At 45.6% G+C, this 15,433-nt stretch overlaps 1 protein-coding gene across 1 annotated transcript in view; it reads left to right on the forward strand.

Moving 5' to 3' along the window:
* The window catches only part of LOC115180120 (staphylococcal nuclease domain-containing protein 1), a 317,205-nt gene that overhangs the window by 200,500 nt on the left and 101,272 nt on the right, over window positions 1-15,433 (forward strand). Inside the window, exon 17 of the mRNA XM_029742020.1 lies at window positions 2,767-2,955. Within this exon, the coding sequence (XP_029597880.1) occupies window positions 2,767-2,955 (189 nt within the window). The remainder of the gene's footprint in view (window positions 1-2,766; window positions 2,956-15,433) is intronic.

Genomic DNA, 15,433 nt, shown 5'->3' on the forward strand with positions numbered 1-15,433 from the left:
GGTAATGGATCTACTTGTTATCAGGTTTTTATCTCGTTGCTTTTAACGCTCAACAAGACGTTTGTTCCCCCAGCAGCGCTAAGTGGCCACCAGAGAGGTTTACAACGTCCCCAAGTCAGTCCCAGTCGTGGTGGAGAGAAAAGACATCTCAACAAGCAGCATGTCTTTCAGCCCGTCAGATTGAAATGTGCAGCGAATGATTAGAAAAGCTTTTTGAGATTGTAAATACAGACACAATAAGCTGTCGCCGAGGAGTGGCCGACTTTACCCACGCCATCAATACAACTGGCATCAATATCCCTCTTGTGTTCTACCAAGTGTGTGGAGCGATTGTGTGTGTGAGACTAATATATTTGTCCCCATAAAGCATAATTCCATCCCGTATCGGGCTGTATGTGCTGTACCTCTTTACTCTGTTAGTGGTAGTGAATAGTGCTGCTGAATGATAATCTAACAGGTCCTGTTATCGGTCCAGTTTGACACATTGAAATTGAATACCTACTCAATTGCTCAAATTAAGCAAGTGATTTTCTTTGGCGCCCCATAGTGAATAGGATGCTCCTGATGGATAACACACACACTCCCATTTGCTCTGATTAGTACGCAACATCCCACTGCTCTACTTCTTTTTCCCCACATTGCTCCATTTCTCCTTCTCTCCATTTCTCCTTCTCTCCATTTCTCCTTCTCTCCATTTCTCCTTCTCTTCATTTCTCCCTCTCTCCGTTTCTCCTTCTCTCCGTTTCTTCCCTCCATCCACTCATTTCCCCCCTTATATTTCGTCTGACATCGAGCGTTGGGGTGCTGACAGTTTTTGGGCGTGTGGTTTGTGAAGACCCAGTGAGGGGTGGAGAGTATAATGAGCATCAGCCTGTCTGAGGAGAGAGCGCTGCCTGCTCCCTGCTAGCTCCAGCTCACTACAGACCTTTCCCTTCCCTCCACTCACCCCCCTCACTTCCCTGGTTGACATTTAAGTGCTCGGAGGTGCAGTGTGTCTGTAATAGCCTGGTTGTGTAACTGGCAGGCCAGTTAGAGAGAGGTGGGAATGGGGAGGAAGAGGGGGGGTGAGAGGGGAGAAAGAGAGGGGGTGAGAGGGAGGGAAATTGGGGAGGGGGAGAAAGAGGGGGGAGGGAGAGGTAGGAAGGAGGGGAGAGGGAGGGAAGAGATGAGGAACTTGTCATCTTTTGTCAATCCTTGTCTATCTGTCCTCTTAACACCATGTTGAGGACGAAACATTGACACACAAACACACCTTGAGTCAGTGTGTGTGGATACTGAACCAGGAAGACAGCCACGTGGTAGTGTACTGTAGCAGTAGTGTGGGGAGGGATCCAGTAGTCAAACGCTTCAACAAGACTTATGCATTTACACATAACATCCAACCCCATTTAACCAAACTTGCCTAGACAGGTCAGAAAGCGTCAGAAACCCCCCACGAGGCAGCATTACTTAACATGACCCCCTCGCCTTCTCTCAACCCCCTCAAAGACCCAGCTAGGAGCTGGGGGAGACAGCAGGAAACACAGCCTATGTTTGTCCCTGTTTCCACCGCAGCGTGTTGTCATTATTGTGTTTAATCAAAGTGCAGATTATGCTCTCATTAAAAAGCTTTTTACTTTGACTGTGGATACAATGCACAGAGGAGCTCGGCAAAGTCATTTGCGTCAAATGTCCCACGGGGCCCTAAGAGGCTAAGCAGCCAGAGTCTTAATCGTTTGACTTTCTCCAGTATGTCTTCGCCACACCTGGCCTCTCTTCTGTCTCTCTCTCTCCCACTCTGCCGTCGGAGGGAAAAAACAACGCCATATTGATTTGTCTTTCTCTCCTCCCACGCTTTATGAAACAAAACGTAATGAATAGATAATTCACCTGAATAGGCAGATTTTGGTTATTGTCTCCAAAGGGCTAATGTTGTTAAATACCCGGCACTTTGTCAGCAGCAGGGTTAGCACCACAGGGAATGCAATTTGGCTCGCACTAATTGCGAAAGATTTTGAAAATGTGTGGGAACCGCACTCTATGACGGTATTGGAGTCTTAACCAAAGACTGGTAGATGAAGTTTGGACTCGATACTGAATTAGAAAATCATTTAAAGGCCTTTTAAGGTTGTTGTTGGCGTCAGCTGAAGTCAAGAGGGAAAACATGGTCAAGTTTACTATTATACTATTCAATTATGGATCTGCTCCAGCTAATTAGGGATCTGTTTTGTTCTAGAACTATGAAATGTTCCTCAGCTGTCCCCCAAAAAAACAATCATGATCTATTAGTTTTCCAGCTCAAAGTCACTTTCGGACTTTTATTTTCCTAACTTTTTGAAACGCTTATTTGATTTTCATTACCTATATATTCCAGTACTTTTCCGGTCCTTTCATATGGTGTCGCTGTAAACAGGCCTCCACGGCCCAGAGACCAATGGGATCAGTCTGGGGGTCCTGAGTCGTCTTGGAGGTCTAACCCACTGTGTCTCCGCTGGGTGTAATTGTGCATGAAAAATGAGCGCGGCGGCGGGGACCAAACCAGCGCGAAGGCCAACTGACAGTGAGAGAGCTGCCACATCAGCTGTGTGCGTGCGAGCTCAAGGCTTTCAGATCGATAGCGAGCTCAGGGACCTCCAATGATCTGTCTATTTAAGGACAGGAGAGAGTCTCCTTCAGAGCACCCTCCTCGCTTTCTCTAATGGAATCTCAAACCTAATCCCGATACAGTACATTAACCCGGTCTCATTTCTCCCTCCTCTTCTGTCTCCTCTCTCTTCTCTCTGGCAGGTGGAGGTGGAAGTAGAGAGTATGGACAAGGCTGGTAACTTCATCGGCTGGCTTCACATCGAGGGGGTCAACCTGTCGGTGGCGCTGGTAGAGAACGCCCTATCGAAGGTCCACTTCACGGCCGAGCGTAGCTCCTACTACAAGACCCTGGTATCCGGAGAGGAGGCCTCTCGTCTCAGGAAAGACAAGGTAAGTGCTCAGTTTGCCCCGTGTTTTTGTTAGTTAGCGTTTTGGGGTTATATATGGTGTGTGATTCTCTTTATTATAGTTTATAGTTTATTCTTCGTTAGTCAGCACCTCCACACAAAATCATTTTTCTGGGTGTGCGCCAACTCATGTTTTTAATTCTAGCGTTTTGGGGTTAACAATCTTTGTTAGCCCTGAGGGTGCTTTTGTTTGTTAGTGTTTTGGGGTTAACAATCTTTGTAAGCCCTGAGGGTGCTTTTGTTTGTTAGTGTTTTGGGGTTAACAATCTTTGTTAGCCCTGAGGGTGCTTTTGTTTGTTAGTGTTTTGGGGTTAACAATCTTTGTAAGCCCTGAGGGTGCTTTTGTTTGTTAGTGTTTTGGGGTTAACAATCTTTGTAAGCCCTGAGGGTGCTTTTGTTTGTTAGTGTTTTGGGGTTAACAATCTTTGTAAGCCCTGAGGGTGCTTTTGTTTGTTAGCACTTAACCATTAGCATCAGGCTTAGTTTGCATGGGCTTTAGGGCTCGTCCTAACTAGAGGTCTTCACGGATCCACCTGTACCTGAATACCTGGGTCTGGCTATGATCTGATATGATTGTCATGGGTCTGGCTATGATCTGATATGATTGTCAGGGGTCTGGGTATGATCTGATATGATTGTCAGGGGTCTGGGTATGATCTGATATGATTGTCAGGGGTCTGGGTATGATCTGAAATGATTGTCAGGGGTCTGGCTATGATCTGATATGATTGTCAGGGGTCTGGCTATGATCTGATATGATTGTCAGGGGTCTGGGTATGATCTGATATGATTGTCAGGGGTCTGGGTATGATCTGATATGATTGTCAGGGGTCTGGGTATGGTCTGATATGATTGTCATGGGTCTGGGTATGAGCTGATATGATTGTCATGGGTCTGGGTATGATCTGATATGATTGTCAGGGGTCTGGGTATGATCTGATATGATTGTCAGGGGTCTGGGTATGAGCTGATATGATTGTCATGGGTCTGGGTATGATCTGATATGATTGTCAGGGGTCTGGGTATGATCTGATATGATTGTCAGGGGTCTGGGTATGATCTGATATGATTGTCAGGGGTCTGGGTATGATCTGATATGATTGTCAGGGGTCTGGGTATGATCTGAAATGATTGTCAGGGGTCTGGGTATGATCTGATATGATTGTCAGGGGTCTGGGTATGATCTGATATGATTGTCAGGGGTCTGGGTATGATCTGATATGATTGTCAGGGATCTGGGTATGATCTGATATGATTGTCAGGGGTCTGGGTATGATCTGATATGATTGTCAGGGGTCTGGGTATGATCTGATATGATTGTCAGGGGTCTGGGTATGATCTGATATGATTGTCAGGGGTCTGGGTATGATCTGATATGATTGTCAGGGGTCTGGGTATGATCTGATATGATTGTCATGGGTCTGGGTATGAGCTGATATGATTGTCATGGGTCTGGGTATGATCTGATATGATTGTCAGGGGTCTGGGTATGATCTGATATGATTGTCAGGGGTCTGGGTATGAGCTGATATGATTGTCATGGGTCTGGGTATGATCTGATATGATTGTCAGGGGTCTGGGTAGGATCTGATATGATTGTCAGGGGTCTGGGTATGAGCTGATATGATTGTCAGGGGTCTGGGTAGGATCTGATATGATTGTCAGGGGTCTGGGTATGAGCTGATATGATTGTCATGGGTCTGGGTATGATCTGATATGATTGTCATGGGTCTGGGTATGAGCTGATATGATTGTCAGGGGTCTGGGTAGGATCTGATATGATTGTCAGGGGTCTGGGTATGATCTGATATGATTGTCATGGGTCTGGGTATGATCTGATATGATTGTCAGGGGTCTGGGTATGATCTGATATGATTGTCAGGGGTCTGGGTATGATCTGATATGATTGTCATGGGTCTGGGTATGATCTGATATGATTGTCATGGGTCTGGGTATGATCTGATATGACAGAATTAAAAGTTAAAGGGGAAGGATAGGATAGGTTAGCACGACGAAGAGCCAACAGGTAGGCTACCACTTAATATTCTGCAGGGTGTTGTTGTTATTTGTAACAGTAGGATTAGAATGCTCATTCACTGCACCTTCAGTTAGCCTAGCTAGCTAAAATTAACTAGCTTAACTAGCTTCTCCCGTTTTGATGTATTCAAGACAGGTACTATGTAATCATATTTGATGATAAATAACCTAGCTATGGCAACTATTAGTCTACTATGGCTTGGTTACTGACTCTTGTCTCTCCATCCTCTCTGCTCCCTGTGTCACTCGCTCACAGTACAGTCCCTCCCCCATCTGCTACAGCAGTACATCTCTCTCTCTCTCGTGCTTTATCAGCTCCGGTTATTAAAGTAGCTTAAAAAAATGACTTTTCTGCTGCTTCCCTCACTTGGATTGGATCGGGTCTGGATCCAACCAGGTCTATACTGAATGGGTCTAGTTGTCCTCGGGTTTGTTTGAGTCTAGCAGTCCTTGGGTCCGTTTGGTCTCTATATTTAAAACATTTATTTATGCATATCTGGTCCATGTGGGAATAATTTAGGCAACAACAAAACTTTGAAGAGGTAAGAGATGGTGAATTAATTTGGAATAGGGTTAGTATTTGTGGAAAAGTTAGGCTAGTTAGCTAGAAGACATGGACTCCAGGACTAGTTGGTATCACAAAGTCTAGTGGACTTGGGCACCATGACCAGTACTAGTTGACATCACTCAGTTCCTGTCTTAACTTAAAACAGCTAGTTAGCATGAACGCTATGTTTAGCAACACAGTTTAAAAGGCTTTTCATAATATCTGCTTAGAGACCCTGTCCTTGTGTAAGAAATCTGTTGTCACCCTGTCATCATACTATATCAATTCCTCCAAATGCATCAATCTCATCTGTGACATGGAGAAAGCCCAGCCAATGATGAGAGTGGTGAGACTGATGCTACATCTTTGGGGAGGAGAATCGCCACATATTCCCCCGTTATCATTGACGCCTCCTTTCCCTTCCTATCGCAGGCCTTTGATGGATGGAGGCCCTCTCTCTTAGTGATCCCAATCTCTCCCTCCATTTTCATTATGCCAGATGAATTCAGTCCTGGGCCAGCTGTCTCGCCCATCCTCTATCCCCGCTACCACTCTCTCTATCTCTCCCTGCTATGCCCAACGCTTTGGGAAGCTGCCGCATCCGCTTTTCACCTATCATTGGAATGATCTACTGCTGGAGCCAAGCAGGGACTGTGTTCCCTGTCCTTCCTCTGAATCCATCACGGCTCCAGCAGCACTATATGAGAAACATCCATCTGAGTGGTGGGGATAGGGAGTGAACCTGGGGCCGGAGTACAAAGTAAATCTAATCTCCCACGATGTGCCATGGATGCACGTCGTTCGCTGAGGAGAGAGCTCTTTTTGGCCTCCCTACCAGTCTGTCCCTCTCTATCGTCTGTCCAGGAGTACAGGCCAGATTGGCTTCCTGTTTCAGACCTGACCTGATTGAGAGCAGAGCTTAAGAGGGCAACAGTGAGATTCTCTCTTTCTCTACTTGGCCTAACCGTCAGTTGTGGCCTTAAAGGGCTGTTGAGGGCCACAACTAACAGTGATTGTGTTTGAAGTGGGTTTCCCTGAGTGGCATTGAGCCGAAAGACAACGGCGTCCCCCCCGTCCCGTCCCCCCAGCCACCTCTGTGTGTGTACGTGTATATATGTGTATGGGGGTGGGGCAGATGTTTGTGTGCTGTGTACATCATGGGGGTCAGACGAGAGGCGGAGGGGTTGTGGATATAATTAACCCTTCGGGACCTGGCGGAGAAAAAGCTGAGCGCTCTGCTTTTTTTTTTCTTCTGAAGTGCAGCCGAGCCGTCCTTCGCTAGGTGTACCATCCTCCTCTCTCGTCTTCCTCTTCTTCCCCCTCTCTCTCTTTTTATTGGCCCCCCTGGCTGTGGATATGGGAGAAATTGTTGTTGCTGTGTCAGGCGTATCCCCCGACAAGGAAGGGGGCTTGGCCTAATGAAGTGCACTCTGAGGGGTCCGGAGAAATCTTCCCCTCATTAAAGTTTCCACTGCTGGGGGAGCAGGGACCGGGGCATGAGGGGGGTGGGGGGGGGTGTTGCTGCTTTTGCACTTGTTCCTAAAACTAAACTGCTTAGCTCAAGTGACTTCCGTCGATATGAGGTTTTCTTTGCGCGACGACGCCAATGGGAGCAGGTCGTTACGGTTGAAATGAAAGCTCTCACAAAGTTGTCCGCTTCTGTTTGCATCTTTATGGCCATCAGCATATTTGGGCTCGGAGATCAGCATCTCTTAAATTGATGTCTGCCTCCGTTATGCAAGACTCGTGCAAGACTGCTCAACCGTGTCCCATTTAGATAGGAAGGTCAAGGCCTGGTCACACCACATGCCTAATTCTGTTCTGCCACATCTATCTGGATGAGCGGTTGCATCATTTTGAGACGTAATGCACTGCAGATAGACGTGGCGGGTGCCGTGGTGGTCAGAGCTATCTCTTTAGCTTCTTGCCTTGACAAATGAACCGTTAATTTTCACCCCAAACCCCTAACATGACTTAACCACTGTCTGAGAATAGATGGAGCACGTTTGTACTTAAGCAATAAGGCACAAGGGGGTGTGGTATAGGGCCAATAAACCACGGCTAAGAGCTGTTCTGAAGCACGACGCAACGCGGAGTGCATTATATTGGTTGGCCATATACCACATACCCCCGAGGTGCCTTATTGCTATTATAAACGGTTTACTAATGGAATTATAGCAGTAAAAATAAATGTTTATATGTGGTATACGGTCTGATATACCACGTCTGTCAGCCAATCAGCATTCAGGGCTCAAACCACCCAGCTAATAATTAGTGTTACGTTGTTTTATCAAAGCACTACTTTTATTCCTAAGCCCCGGCCCATTTTAATGCCTTCTCTTGTTTGTTTTGTGAAAGCATTCTTGTGTACCAGGACTTCTCTCTGGATGGTGGAGGAATCTGATTCCTGCTTACGAAGCATCACTGTAAACAAGGTCTGCTGAAACACTGCCTGTTTTCTGCTGCCGAATAAGTGCTATTGCATTTGTTTATGTGTTACACTCCCACTATTCACATGCTGGGAGAGCGAGAGGGGACGGTGCTTTTTGTACAGTAACAATTCCGCTCAAAGTGGAACGGAGCAAAAAAAAAATCTATTCAGGCCTAGTTTTCCGAGTTCCCAGAGAATGAGGTCGGTAAGGGCACCGGAGGGTGGTGGTGCACCTCTAGGGACAATCACAATCACAAGAACACTCACACAAACACAAAAATGAACGTGTTCTGAAATGAAGAGAGACGGGGAGAAAAGAACAATCAGTTCAAAATACCCAAGCTCTTTTTTTGTTGCTATGCAGCCCAGTGGGTTTCGTTGTCCTCCTTAGTTGTTGTTGACATGCAATTCTGGCTCTTGTCAATGTTTGACTCCTCAATGGGAGCCCCCCAGCCTCAGCACACCCAGCCTCAGCACACCCAGCCTCAGCACACCCAGCCTCAGCACACCCAGCCTCAGCACACCCAGCCTCAGCACACCCAGCCTCAGCACACCCAGCCAGTAGGCTGTGATAGAGGAAAAAACCAACACACTGATAATTGGAGCGGCCTAATTATGAAGAAGTAAATCAAGAATCGGTCCTTGATAAAACCAGAGCCCCTGTTTCTGTTGAGCAAGAGGTTTTCTGCTGTAATTACCCAGTAGTGAAAGAGATTAGCTTCCTCTGATGGGCCTTCAGAGAGCGAGAGAGAGGAGGAGGGACGAGCAAGATTATATGACCTTCCTGGTGATCCCCCCTATCTTAGTCCATTTATTCTGCCTTCTACAGAGACCACTCCCCATCCATCCTCCCTTTGTTCTCTCATCTTTCCCCAGTCTTCCCTCTTTCACTCCCTCCCTCCTTCTCTCCCTAATCATCCTCGCAATACCTCTAATTAACTGGAATCATGCTTCTTCACAAATGCAGTCATGACCTTATTCCCCTGAACTTCCTTCCTTCATCTGACAGTGGGAGGGGAGGCTAGGGTGAGCTGGGCTGCGTTGTGGGCTGGGCTGCGTTGTGGGCTGGGCTGCGTTGTGGGCTGGGCTGCGTTGTGGGCTGTACGGTTTGTACTGTTTCGTGTGAATACTATTCTGAGAGTCTCTGGCACCTGCATTGCCCGTGACCTTTTAAGAACAGCAGAATCCCTGGGGAGGTAAAGCTTGGCCGACCGCTGTACTGTCTCATTTCACATCCGTCCGTCAACGTGCATCCGTCTGTCTGAGAATCTAATAGTACCCCGGGTTTGACGTTGGAACTCCTCCCAAAGCGCGTCCTTGAGGAAGACTGATTGAAGTACATAATCCTGTTTCAGCTGGGTTTTTGGGAGGAATCCAAGACTGACTCTAATGCTCCACCGCCTCAGGGGCCTGTTTGAATACCCAGAGCTACTAGCCAGAGCGTCTCTGGTAATGTAAGGGAAATCAACGTTATCATGTCCCATGTTTGGCCGACAAGCACTGCAGCAATCTTATCTCTTGCTCGCCACGACCAACACTGTCACACAAAGGGTTAAGTGGCTTGCTTCATAAGCCAAAACGTTTCCACGTAATCAAAAATCATCCCATTTCTCCCTCTCTCTGGGTTGTCAATTACGCATTATTTTTTAGATGTGTTGTCAGAAATAGCCCCAAAGCTTTGGAGATCTCCCCACGGCCCTATCTGCACAGGCTGATCCACAGTCAGCACATTACACACCTGGCTAAACAAGAACAAGCAGAGAATGAATCAAGATAATTGGGGTTTTAGTGAACCTAATATGCCTGTGTCTTCTTCCTGAGCACATGCTGGGGGAAGTTGTACCTTGGATTACTATATTCAATACTCTGGATTAGCCTAGCGATAGCATTTCATTTTTTTTCCTAGCATTGTTACCATTTATTGGTGATACAATGGAAAAACGTACTTGTCTACCCATTTTGTCAGTCAAGGGAATTTACATGGAATCAACATAACTAGGCCGTAGCATGTGGTAATCAAAGATGAGTATGTATAGAGCGCATACCGTTACATACAAGGACTTCTGTTGCTCTTCCAAGGAACAGGCCGTCTCTGTCCATCTATTACTACCTTCCTCAAAGCAGCTTTAAGCCCTAAAGTGTTAATGCTTTCTGCTTTCTTTTTCTCCCTCGGAGGGAGAACCTATTGCAATCACCATGGCGATATCTCAAAAACGCACTGGGGATTATTATTAAACCAGCTCATTTGGAGTCGTTTGTGAACTAATGAGCGAATTCGAGAGCCAATCCGCTTGAAATTTCAGGTGCTGCTTCTTCAATTTAGCTCCCCTTTTAACAGAAATCCCTCTCTCTCGCTCAGCCGGCAAGTTAGTACTTTTTACTTCAGCCATTTTATTCAGGCCCGGGTCTCTTTCCTGTTAGCATTGTGAAGAGGCTCGGCACGGATGTGAAATAATTATCATTTTTTCCCTACCAAATGTCATTAGGCAGTGTGAAGAATTGAGACTAATTGCGTCTCAGGGTAGACAAGTGATTATATATGACCATTACAGCCATCACTTCTCACCGCTGTCATTGTTGCCTGCTTATTTAACAAATGGAGGGCAGTCGGTGTCAGACAGGAGCCACGGCAGCGACACAGAGAATCAAAGAAAGAGTTATCCAATTAGACACCCCCCTTCACACCAAATACCTGGAAAGCACATTGAGAGCCACTGGAAGCAGCCACAGAGGCTGTTGGGCTATTCACACAGCGCCTCACCAAACCTCTGGTTTTAATTTCCAAAGCAACCTATAACCTTTCACATAAACCCTGTTGGTTGAATCAAGTGGGTGAGCTGATGTTGGAGTCTGAGCATGAGTGGAAGTTGACCGGCTCATCCTCTCTCCTGTCAGTCTGATGACTAGGCAGGAGCACCTGTGTTATTGACCCAAAATGGCCGTTCCCAACTCTACCCAGCAACAACAGGAAGATCATTGATTGGGTCCAAATGGACATCCTCTACAAGGACACTGCTGACATGGTACTGTTGAAGTGGGAGATGTGTCAAACATCCTGTCAGAGAATCATTACACTCAACTGATACATGTAAACCAGGACATTTGAGATGATGTCAACATGCTACCCAACAGCACCTGCTGTTTCGCACGGAATACAACAAAAACAAAGTGGTGGGACATTGTTTTTGCGTCACCGGACTCCACATTTGGCAGATTCTTTCGGTTAGCGTCTGTCTGCGGTGGATTAGAGCGAGGGGTAATATGATAGGAAGTAGAACTCTACATTCTACATTGTGTAATACATTCCAACTCGCATCATTTCTCAAGCGCTGGGCTCTGGCAGCTTGTTTGCATTGCGATGCCGAGTGATTCTTGGAGCGGTATCAAAACAATCTGTCATAACCAGTGAACTTTGAATAAACACCAGAAAGCTCTTTACCTTTCGCTATAGCGCGAACTCTGCCTCAACTGCTAAGCCCCTCATCTTAAATGAATGAGTGTGGGCCACTGCCGTCGTTGTGCTCTTGTGTTTTTCTCTCTGTGTAAACATAAACTGAAGTATGAGGGGGATATGAAGTGAGGCATCCTCTTTAACATCCTGTGTGTGCTTCCTGGTTGCTTTGAATAATGCAGGGCTATGGAGGGTGCTGTGTCAGGGACACAGGTTGCACTGGGTCTACTGTACTGGGAGTGAGGCTTTGAGGAAGGTTGGAAGTAACAACTAGTCTTCAGTGTTTCCCCTAGATTGTTTTGGTCAAGACGGGATGCCATTTTCTTTTAGCTTCTCAGAATCTCTCCGGAAACAATGCAAGCGATAGTAGGGAAAACACTGATTTTGACACAAAGTAGTCAAAGACATTAGTTTTAATAATAATCCCAAGGTAGTCAAAGACATTAGTTTATAATAATAATCCCAAGGTAGTCAAAGACATTAGTTTTATTAATAATCCCAAGGTAGTCAAAGACGTTAGTTTTATTAATAATCCCAAGGTAGTCAAAGACATTAGTTTTATTAATAATCCCAAGGTAGTCAAAGACGTTAGTTTTATTAATAATCCCAAGGTAGTCAAAGACATTAGTTTTATTAATAATCCCAAAGTAGTCAAAGACATTAGTTTTAATAATAATCCCAAGGTAGTCAAAGACATTAGTTTTATTAATAATCCCAAGGTAGTCAAAGACATTAGTTTTATTAATAATCCCAAAGTAGTCAAAGACATTAGTTTTAATAATAATCCCAAAGTAGTCAAAGACATTAGTTTTATTAATAATCCCAAAGTAGTCAAAGACATTAGTTTTATTAATAATCCCAAGGTAGTCAAAGACATTAGTTTTATTTATAATCCCAAGGTAGTCAAAGACATTAGTTTTATTAATAATCCCAAGGTAGTCAAAGACATTCGTTTTAATAATAATCCCAAGGTAGTCAAAGACGTTAGTTTTATTAATAATCCCAAGGTAGTCAAAGACATTAGTTTTATTAATAATCCCAAGGTAGTCAAAGACATTAGTTTTATTAATAATCCCAAAGTAGTCAAAGACATTAGTTTTATTAATAATCCCAAGGTAGTCAAAGACGTTAGTTTTATTAATAATCCCAAGGTAGTCAAAGACATTAGTTTTATTAATGATTGATTACACTGTTATCTGGTTTCCGTTATAGGCCGGATGCTCATTAGCACCATGGCCAACCCCATAAAACATGAAACATACACATCACATAGCCTCCTATCCCACCTGAGCCATATGTCTTTGTTTTGGTTGAAAGGCTATTTGATAAGGGCTGCGACTCATAGTTAATTAAATGCCTTTGGCCCCTCAGGCGTTAACCCTGCGCAGTCAGAGTACATGGGTTGTTTATATGCTGAGGTCTGTACGCGGGCTCTGTTTGTGATGTGTGTGGCGCAGCGACATGGTCACATGCTATCCCATAGGAGCAATGCTGTTGCGCTACAGTAATCCCTTTGCAATAGATGGCCCTATTGTGAGTGGTGTGGTTTCAGGGCACCCCTCCTTCTGTGGGTAATCACAGCTACTCACAACAGAAATAACCCTAGTCATGTAGTAGTGGAACCATCTACCCCAAGGCTGTGTGTGTGTTGTCGGTGACAGGGGGCCACAGAGTGTGTGTAAGGACAGGGAAAATGGCTCTTTCCATTGCCTTGACTGGTGGACACAATGGGGGATGTGACCCATAGGAGACCCAGCGCTGTTGGCATGATGAGGAAGAGGACTTTGTCTGCCACATTTAGTTACCTATTGTGTGTGGTAGTGGTGTGTGCAGGTGAATATACATTGTGTGTCTATACTGACTGAGTGCCCCTGCCCTCTTTCCTCTCCCTCAACAGTGTGTGTACAACAACCATATCCCTCAACACAAAGGCTGACAGGACATTTCATACGGCTAACACGTTATATATTCTGATTCTCTGCCCTGCGCTCACACACACACACACACACACACACACACACACACACACACACAGAGAGACTCACATGCACGGACATTATGAACATACACATAATTAGACCTGCATTCTCTCTCACTCACACACACACACACAAAGTATACACAAACACACACTCCGCTCCCCCAGGGACGTGGCTCTCCTCTGCAGGCGACAGGCTTGGCCCCCTGGTACCCCGCGGTGGCAGAAAGAAAGGCGGTGGGAGAAGTGTGTGTATATCCCAATCTCTCCTCCTCATTCAGACCTAGGCTGCAGCATTCTGTCAGCTCTGCCACTCTCAGCCCTCACTGCCTCTGGAGTGTGTTGTTTTTATGTGTGTTTGTGTGAGTGTGTAGGTGTGTGTACTTGTGGCTGTGAGTGCGTGCAGTTGTCTGTTTGAGTGTGTCCTTGGCCCACCACTCGCCCTTCTCCAGTCATCCGCGGGATTCCTGCAGGCTCTTATAGCCGAGGTCCTCTGGGGCAGGTTTGTGGCTGCTCTTGGTCTGCCCGTGCAGAAAGAACGCCCCCCCCACACCTTCTCCCCCCAGTTTGCTGTTGGGTGATGTTGGGGATAGGAAGTTAAGGGGGGAGAAGGGGAGCACACATGGTTGGGGGAGCGTAATGAGGGATGACATTGTGAATTGCGTTACTCCTGGTTAACACATGCTTGGGTATGCAAGCTGCAAAAGAGAGGGAACACAAACCCTGCACTGCCTGCCTTACTGCCTGCCTTCCTGTTCATGGGGGCTTTACTCTTTCTTTCCCTTCTCCTCCTCCCTGCTCTCTCATCTCTCCCTTGCTCTTTTCTAAAAACCCCCCATTCATCCAAGCTGACGTAATCGGGCCTGTAAGGGTGAAGGAAGCATGTTGGTGGTGGTGGTGCATTTTGTCCCTCCTGGGACACCATAGGGGATCTTCTGCCCAGGACTGGTCCTTCCTGATTTTCCTCCACCTCCAATGGAATGAGATGAGTGTTGAAAGCAGCACCATGATATTATGACATCATATTAGGTCAACCAAAATCTCATAGAGGGTTATGCTCCTCATTTATGGGAAATCAACAAATACATTTGTTTTTGTCGGTCTAATGACTTTTGGTATTTTTTTAATTTGGATTTTATTTCATTTTTTTGGTTAACCCTTCCATCCATCTTTGGAGGACATATCTATTTTTTTATTATTTTTACAGCTTTTCTGCTACGTGTGTGTGTGTGTGTGTGTGTGTGTGTGTGTGTGTGTGTGTGTGTGTGTGTGTGTGTGTGTGTGTGTGTGTGAATACAGTTGAAGTCAGAAGTTTACATACACTTAGGTTGGAGTTATTAACTCGTTCTTCAACCACTTTTGGCAAGTTGGTTAGGACATCTACTTTGTCCACAATTCCAGTGGGTCAGAAGTTTACATACACTAAGTTGACTGTGCCTTTTAAACAGCTTGGAAAATTCCAGAAAATTATGTCATGGATTTAGTGGCTTCTGATAGGCTAATTGACATCATTGAATCAATTGGAGGTGTACCTGTGGATGTATTTCAAGGCCTACCTTCAACCTCAGTGCCTCTTTGCTGGACATCATGGGAAGAAAAAAAAGAAATCAACCAAAAAAATTGTAGACCTCCAAGTCTGGTTCATCCTTGGGAGCCATTTCCAAACGCCTGAAGGTACCACGTTCATCTGTACAAACAATAGTACGCAAGTATAAACACCATGGGACCACGCAGCCGTCATACCGCTCAGGAAGGAGACGTGTTTTGTCTCCTAGAGATGAACGTACTTTGGAGCAAAAAGGGCAAATCAATCCCAGAACAACAGCAAAGGACCTTGTGAAGTTGCTGGAGGAAACAGGTACAAAAGTATCTATATCCACAGTAAAACGAGTCCTATATCGACATAACCTGAATGGCAGCTCAGCAAGGAGGAAGCCACTGCTCCAAAACCGCCATAAAAACACCAGACTATGGTTTGCAACTGCACATGGGGACAAAGATCATACTTTTTGGAGAA

This window comes from Salmo trutta, chromosome 40, assembly GCF_901001165.1.
Source record: "Salmo trutta chromosome 40, fSalTru1.1, whole genome shotgun sequence".
NCBI lineage: Eukaryota > Metazoa > Chordata > Actinopteri > Salmoniformes > Salmonidae > Salmo > Salmo trutta.